We start from the raw sequence: 8,645 nt of genomic DNA on the forward strand, positions 1-8,645 counted from the left end.
TATATCTTAATTATGCTATATATATATATATACTAAAAATTAAATCAATTAATCATTAAAATAACATAAAATACACCTTAAAAATAAATTAAAAACAATATTATGCACATAAACACAGCAGTAGATGACAATTCTCTAACAACTTCCAATGCCAAAATTCTAACATAAATGACGACAAATTTGTGCAATTTTTTCTTTTTTAATTTAATGGTGTGTGTACATTTGTGGGCCATAAAATTGAATATAGTCATAAAAAATAAAATTAATTTTGATACCTACATCGAACAGAAAGAACATGGGGCATTAACAACAGCTACTTGACAATAATAACAGAAATGCAACTCATAACATATGTCATCATCTCATGCCAGTTTTTAAATCTTTAGCATTGTTTCAAAATAATTATCATCATCATAGATCACTTACTTATTAGTTTCAATAGTTTGGTATACTTACCACTTTGACAAAATCCTATTGAAAATTTCTATATTAACCTAATCAAAATGACGAAGGGAAATTTATGTATAGATAATCTATTAAGAACTTAATATAGAATCTAAAATAATGCCATTAAAAAACTAATTTTTTTAGTCAACATCTATCAATTTTTTTTTAAATTATGTAGTTTATCTTAAATTTTAAATATTAAATTATAAATTATAAATTTTAAAATTAATTAATATTGACTAATTAAAAATTAATTTCGTATATTTTCTCTACTATCTAATATAACATGTTATTATTAGAATTAAGTGAGGTTTATTGGGCGGTTTCTAAGTCTACCATTTGTATCATATCATAATATCTTATTTTTATGTATATTATAGTTTTAAAAATATAAATGAATATAATTATTAGATTATATACTTAGTGATATTTAATTTTTGAAAATTTGATTATACGAATATTAAAATAATATGACGTGATTTAGTAATTAATAAATTAATAAAATTCTGTGCATAAAAAAAAATATTTGATTGTGTAAAATAACAAAACTTTACACCTGTACACACGAGATACCTTGATCTCTATTATAATAACTACAAAATAATTAGGAAGTCACTCAGATAAATACGTTAAAAACGTTTTTTTTATAAAGATGTTTTTTAATAATTAAAGTTTAACACATATAAACAATTTATAAAATTAATATATATATATAATAAGAGTATTTTAATCATTCTCTATAATAAGGATATTGTAGTTATTTTTTATAAAAAAATAATATTAATTTAGACCAGTTCAAGATTTGATTCACCATTTTTTCGGTTAAATCAATTTGTTTAGCCTAATTTTGATAAAAATAACATAATTCAATCAATTATATATGTTAAATTTTAATTACTGAAAAAATATTTTTAAAAAAAGACATTTTAAGCGTCTTTATTTGAGTGAGTCCTAATTAATTAATATTAAGAATAAATTAAGGATAAAAGTTGAAGTACAACTTGAAGATAAGAAAGTGCAAGTAACAACAAAATCTTGTGAATCCTTTTGAAAAGAACCTTATTGAATTGGGCTGTATTATTGGCTTGAGACACATGAAATAGCATTGAAGATGACATGGTGGTCACACTTGAAGATTTATGAAATTGTTGAAGGAGATTGAGTAAGGGAAAGAACATTATTTGAATGATAAATTAAGATATAACTAATATATGTAAATTATTTTACATGCATGTTTTTCCTTTAGTAGGAAAAATACTTTATAATTAACTAGTAATGTGTATTTGAGTGAGTGCTACGTTCCCCTAAAACTAAATATTTTCAAATAACGAAAGGATAATATAAAATTAATTAGACGAATTGTCGGTTTATTTAAAAAGAAATAGACTACATAAGTTTGTTTATATCACATAGTTTCTGGCTAGATAAGGTGGGTCTAATTAACTTTGATTGGAGGCAGGCCAATCACCATCTTGAAGGCACATATTGTCCACTGCTGACCAACAAATTAGATTATCTCTATTACAATATTTTATATTTTTATGATAAACAATGTAATAAAAATACTTTACTATTTGTTTTATTCATAATCTTCAACGAGGACTAATGTGCAATTATTTCATTTTTTAAATTGTGATTCAGACAGCCCATTGATTCTACTTTGTTTAAAATAAAATGCTCGAATTATTAAGTTTAAAAAATTGCACATAATTCTTTATAATCACTGATTAATAGTTTAAAAAAAAAGATGAAAACTCAACTGCAGTTAACTTTACATGAAATTAATAGTTGAGAGCCGTTAAATAAAAATTTAGTCAAATCATTTAAATCATTTAACAACTCTCAACTATTAACTTTACATAAAGTTGACTGCACCTGAATTTTCACTAAAAACACATAAATCGTATCATTGTGTTGCCCACTCAATGTTAGCTTTGATTCAATTTAATTTCTTTCTCTCTAAATAATGTTGACCACAAAGATTACTTTAAATTTATGTCCGAATTCAAACCCTAAAATTAATCGATATATGCAATACATTTTATAAGTTTGAGAATCTTTTATTTATTAAAAAGTTTTTCTACAGTATTTTTCAGTTCAATAAGATTTGTTATGAAATTAAATTCTATTTAAGAGTTTTTTTTATAGGTCAATTAATTTGTTATATACATAAAACAAAATTTAAATTCTAATATTTATTTAAGTTAATGAATAAACTGACTATTCGATTAATCTAAATTAGTGTTTTATGAATTTGAGTTAATGTAAAATGTTTCAATCCAATCCGATTTGACCCGATCCGAATTCAAATAGGGTAGTATAGGTCCGCTTCTTCTTGCACTCCAAGTTTGCCAACCATATGTGTTTGGCTACAGTTATGTGGTCAGAAGGGAGTCTCTATTTAACATCAACCCGTCCTAATCACGTGATAATAAAAAAAAATGGTATACCATTCAGTCTCAAAGATTGCTACACTACCAATAATTAATTTTGTTTAACTAATTTAATCGCGATATATAAGTTATGAATTTAAATTTTTTAAATTTTAAATTTTTACTTAAAATATAATTTTTTATTTTTAAAATTTTTTATATTTTTTTAGTCTCACCTATAAAATAAATAATAAAAAATTACACTTTATTTTTTAGAATGAAAAAATCCATAAGCTATATAGCCACCGCTATAATAAGTTCCAAGGAAACGTGTCTACATAACAACCCAGTTGTACACTATATACTATATACTTCATGAATGAAAACTGGAGATAATGATAATATTAAATATTTATTTTCAACCTCTCAAATACTAATAGAAATGTCAAATTATGTGATATCAGATTTTGTCGCTTGTGTTATATATATTAATGTGATAATAATAAGGTCAGTTAAGCAGAGAACCTAAAAGATAATATTTTTACTCATTATTTTTTTACACATGTAGAGATTTTAATTTTTGTGCATTACTATCAATATAAAAATATGTTAATAATATATAATTAAACACTGTCATGTAAATAGAAATAGGATAGTGCTCGGTGTAAAAATGACATAACAATTTTTTTTTTGTCAACCTGAAAAAATAACTATTTTTATGTATGTGACCACATTTATATAGTGTATAAAATTAAACTCATGTAAATCAAGAAAGTCCACAAAGTAAGAATATGCTTTGGAAGATTTTGGAAAGTTGCTTATGCATATTGTGTGTGAAAATCATTTTTAACATATACGAGTTGTCATTTTCGTAAGTGAGTTTTTTATTGGTCAACATTTTTCATTTCATAACTTAGAGAGTTAGAGAGAGATCAAGGGAACCACGTGTAATATATTATGATTTCAATTTCAATTCAACTATACATAGAATCATAGATAGAGCCTCGTCATTTTTCAGCGGTGCAAGTGGAATGACCGAACGAACCTAACTCCATTCAATTATTGCAGATTTAAAGGCCTAAAACTAAGTTACTTGTTTGTTTTTGGTTTTTGGAGGGTACTGTAATGAATCTCACATCCAAAAAAAGAAAGAAAAAAAAAAAACTCAAACCCACAACCCCAGGAACAAGGAGGGTGATTTATTTATTATTATCACTTGAACTACAGCTCATTAACGCAAACTACTCTGTTATGGCTGTGTTTGATAAGATGAAATTCTATTGGTATTTTCTACATTATCAGAGCCAATGAATATTGGATTAATTAATTGACTACTCATTCATACGTCACCATGATTTTGATTATTTCTTAATCATAAGCCATAACATTGCCTGCTAATTTATGTTACTACAAAACCTCATTTATTCTGTGTTGTACACCAGATTAATATCTTCTATTTTATCAAAAGCATTTTGCAATGTAGAGAGACAGGGTCAAAGGAAAAGTTTAATCGTGCAGGTGGGTGAATGAAACTGGCACCCACCTATCATTAAAGTCCATGCAATGAAAGCGAAATATTTTGTCCATTGGGAGACTCTGAAGGACAACAAGCCAAACCAAACAACTCAGACAAACCCAACTAATTAGTGCACTGCAAACAACTATTTTATAGGTCCCACCATGATTACTCTGACTCACCGGATAATGTCACCTTTTTTTCTTCTTGTATTTTGTAATTGAAATGAAATAAGATAACGAATTGAATTGAACCCACCAGCAAATGATGAGCCAGCAGCACAACTTCATTGCAGTCTTTCAGTAACACATTCATACATTAGGGGCCATGTTACGGTTAGTGGCAGATTGTACCAGATTGTGCTATAATGTTATTAGTATGTAACATTCTGGGACACTGTGCCGACATACCAATATTTCAAATTTCAATATTTCATCTAATGGTCGATGAAGGTATATTAGCAGAGTGTTCCCACAAATATTATGTTCAAACTTCAAATCACACAAGTCTTGATTTAAATGGTACATAAGTACATAATTACAGATCCATGTAAGAAGTTAACATGTGGAGAAAACAGAGATGCATGGGGAACCCACTTACTAGAACCTAGAAAAGTGCCCCCACCACCAATGCACGAAAAGGATGCAGGCATCAAAGTAGAAATTCGAAAGAAATATGCAGGTTATATCCATGATCCAAGTGCCAACAAAAAAGTTACCTATTTCATTATTGCACGTGGAATGATACAAGAATTCACAACATGAAGTACCTGTATTTTGCTATTTCTGTATGCTTGAAACGAGGAAATGTCCATAACCAATGATCTATGAGAATTTAGAATTCTTTCTACTAGGTCCCTACCTACCAACTATGCTCCCCCTTGGGTCTTAAAGGACAATAATACCAACTTTAGTTTTGTTTTTCTTTTTTGGTTTTCCCTCTTCTGTGTCTCACTCACCCATCCAATTATCACCATTTCCTCAAAGGCTGAACCAACTGCATTGTGAAACAAAGTCCTCAGATATGGATTCAGCGAACTAAGTCCTGCATAGATATTAAAAATCCTTTTTGTCTTGAATCATACATGTCAAGTCATGCTGCAATTAACTAAGTCCTCAGATTTCTGGTTGTAACAGTGGGAAGAAAGCCCAGCTGTTGGCTGATCTACCTTCCTTGGCAGCATTAGCAGAAACATCACCTTTCCTGTTGTCAAAATTGAATTCTTTGGAAGAATTAACGGATTGATGCTTCTGACAGCACTGCCGTTCTTCTCCTAGAGGACTGTTGGGGTTATAGTTCGTTTTCCCTGAACACACATCACAACAACTAATGCTGTCTTTTTGTATGCTTTCTCTGTCAATGGTTTCTTTGGCTAGTATACCCTGTGAAGACTGAGACACGTTTCGAAGCAATGCACCTGTTTTATTGGCAAGGCATCTTGCGATTTCTTCCCCGGTTAGTTCGAATGAGACTCTGTGATCGACTAATGGTGCATTACTTTGATGTACATTCTCTGAGTTTGCAAGGGATGCTACCTCGGAAATCTGGTTTTGCACATAGATGCTGCATTTAGTGGTTGGTCCAGCACTATCAGGGGTCAAAGAGCCAGAACCCAACCTTGAATCCTGCCCCAAACCATCAGGTGTTGCACATCCAGATCCAAGTCTTGAGGCCAGACCCGCACCATCAGGTGTCAAAGATCCCGAACCTAATCTTGAACCTTGCCCTGTACCATCTGGTGTCAAGGATCCAGAACCCACCCTTGAACTCCATTTTCGAGAAGAGAAGTGTTCAAAGCCCAATATCCTTGGTGATTCTCCCTTGTAGAACTCAAGAGTTGGGCGTTTCTCGGGGTAAGGAGTACAGGTTCCGGATGTTGAAATTGCTGATCCAGGTGATATGAGTTGGCCACCTGGGCTCCCAGGATGTTGTTGATAAGGCTGAAATTCATAATTGTGTAATGCAAACTTTTGAATCCCATTATTTTTACGAGCCCGGTCGAGTGACGACGCTAACAACTGAGCAAATGGAACCTCAGGAGATGATGGTGTTGTCATCTGCACTGATTCAGGTGGGGGAGTAAAAGAAGCAGTTGATGGTTCGGTTGTAAAATTTGAAAATACAGGGGGTGAAACTAATTGTGTCTCGTAGGCATAAGGACCTATGGTAAAAATGGATGCAGGTCCACCAGATGAGTAAGAATTGACTGTGAGAGAGAGCAATCCAGCCGGCGAATGAGTAGCGGAAGGTGGATCAGATTGGAGAAAAGATGCAGGAGAAGATGGAGGGACAATGAATGGCATTACAATGGTGGTTGAAGGATTTGGCGGCACAGTAGCAGCTGGACCTGCTGGTGCAACAGGTTCAGGAACAAGGACAGCATGACCAATCCGCTTGTTGCTTTTATGAGTAGATCCAAAACACCAATACAGGCTCCACCAGCTTCCCCAACGTTTTTTCTGCAGTTAGTGAAGAAACAATTCTAAATCAAATGTAGAAGCAAGACCAAAACATTAAACATCTTCCACTGAAATTTTTCCAAATTTCTAATGTCTTGATCTATTGTAATTTTCCTATCAATTGAGTTTGAAATCTATAAACTTATTACGTCAAACATATTGCAAATATAAAGGCATTTCACAAGTCATCAAAACATCAATAAGCACCTCAATTCTCAAATAAATTTGTGCTTTACTTTTTAGATAGTATAAAGAGGAACACTATTATACACCAGATGTGTAAAGAAAATCAATAGCTTCAAGAAAACTATCTCGTGAAGCCTTGAAAGGAAAAAAGGAATTATCAGCAAATGATGGCGATACCTTAATAATATATTTCCAAATGTTTTCTAAAAAGTTGATAAGCTTTAATCAAATGCTGTGTTCCCTAAAGTCAAGCTAAAAAAGGCCCTAATCATAAGATCGATATCTCCGTTGAATTAGTCATCCACGTTTTACTCACATTAGATCCGTGTGACTGTGTAACGACTCATAACAAAAATCATCAATAGCAAGCAGTAACAGAGTTCATGGAATATATTCATCATATCAAATCTTCTTTAAAAGGTTCTTTTTATTCTGACTACTTAATAACTAACTAAGAAAACAATTAAGCATCTGAATATCTGATATATAGTTGAATCCATCGCACAACACTCAATTCATCACCTGCAATCTTATGCGTTATAATAACAGGAACAAAAACGGAAACGCGAGCAAAAAAAACAACGCAAATCTAAGATCCATCCTCACAAACTTTTCCAAAACGGAACAGGAAGAAATGTTTAAAGAATGCAAAAAAGTGATTCAAACTTTTCAACGCTACCATCACTTGAGTCAAATAAAGACTATAGCTAGACCAGAAGTTCATCGCTATAAAAAATAAATAAATAAATAAAAAGTAGATTTAACAAAAATAAAAAATAAAATTAATTAATTAAATAAAAAAACGAAGCACAAAACACAAGATCTCATTGATTTTCTGTCATTCTTCGCGAAGCTGTATCACAGTAACGAAACAGAGCATCGAAAAGCGAAGCGATGGCGCCAGAAAACAGGCACACGTGCACAGGAATGTTTCAGAGAGAGAGAGAGAGAGAGAGGAGAGAGAAACCGACCGGTATGGTAGTTGGTTGGACTCTGGATTCTGCGGTGACGATGGCGGTTGCGGCGGCGTTCACGGTGTCTACGCTGTTGTTGAGGCTTCCCATGGCAGATATGCACGGAGGAAGGTGGTGGTACGGTCACCGGAGCTGGAGAAGTGACGACGGAGAGAGGAGGTTCCGGCGAGAGGCAATCATGGATTTGGAAAACAGAAAATGGATGAGAGAGAGAGAGAGAAAGAGAGAGAGAGAGAGAATTAGAAAAGCGAGTGGAAAGTTATGAGCATGATGATGATGATCACATTAAGTTGCCAACATGGGAATGGAATGGAACTATATTAATATTATATTATTATTATTATTTATCATTTTTCTAAAAAAAATTAATTTATACGTCTTTAATTAATAATTAATTATCATACAACTATTTTGCGATTCTGTTGATCAAATTTCTATTTTACGAAAATCATAAAAAGGTATCATTCTTACTTTTATGTTGTTTTTCTTAAAGAAGAGCATTATTAGATGATGGTGATAAATGTAAATGGTAAACTACTTCATTTTTCATTCTCCTTATTTTCCTCTGCGTTGTAACTTTATTACACACGAAGAGCGAAAATTTTAGCTTCTATATTTAAGAATTTAAATATTAAAATACCAAATTCTCTTCTTCTTAATTTAATATTTTAATCCTTTTAAAAAAATATAA

At 31.4% G+C, this 8,645-nt stretch overlaps 1 protein-coding gene across 1 annotated transcript; it reads right to left on the bottom strand.

Moving 5' to 3' along the window:
- Positions 1-5,035: 5,035 nt before the first annotated feature.
- On the bottom strand, positions 5,036-8,252 carry LOC107644863 (uncharacterized). The gene is made up of 2 exons (XM_016348808.3): positions 7,952-8,252; positions 5,036-6,794 (listed from the first exon to the last, which is right to left on the bottom strand). The coding sequence occupies exons 1-2, from the start codon at positions 8,042-8,044 to the stop codon at positions 5,451-5,453; spliced, it is 1,437 nt and encodes a 478-aa protein (XP_016204294.1). The 5' UTR covers positions 8,045-8,252; the 3' UTR covers positions 5,036-5,450.
- Positions 8,253-8,645: the final 393 nt, after the last annotated feature.

Source organism: Arachis ipaensis, chromosome B5 (genome assembly GCF_059453495.1).
Source record: "Arachis ipaensis isolate K30076 ecotype BB chromosome B5, ASM5945349v1, whole genome shotgun sequence".
NCBI classification, from domain to species: domain Eukaryota; kingdom Viridiplantae; phylum Streptophyta; class Magnoliopsida; order Fabales; family Fabaceae; genus Arachis; species Arachis ipaensis.

Excerpts from the sequence above, each read along its gene's own strand:
- LOC107644863 (XM_016348808.3), bottom strand. The coding sequence starts at position 8,044 with ATGGGAAGCCTCAACAACAGCGTAGACACCGTGAACGCCGCCGCAACC. Across the intron at positions 6,795-7,951 it reads TCCAACCAACTACCATACCG|AAAAAACGTTGGGGAAGCTG; the intron begins GTCGGTTTCTCT and ends CACTAACTGCAG.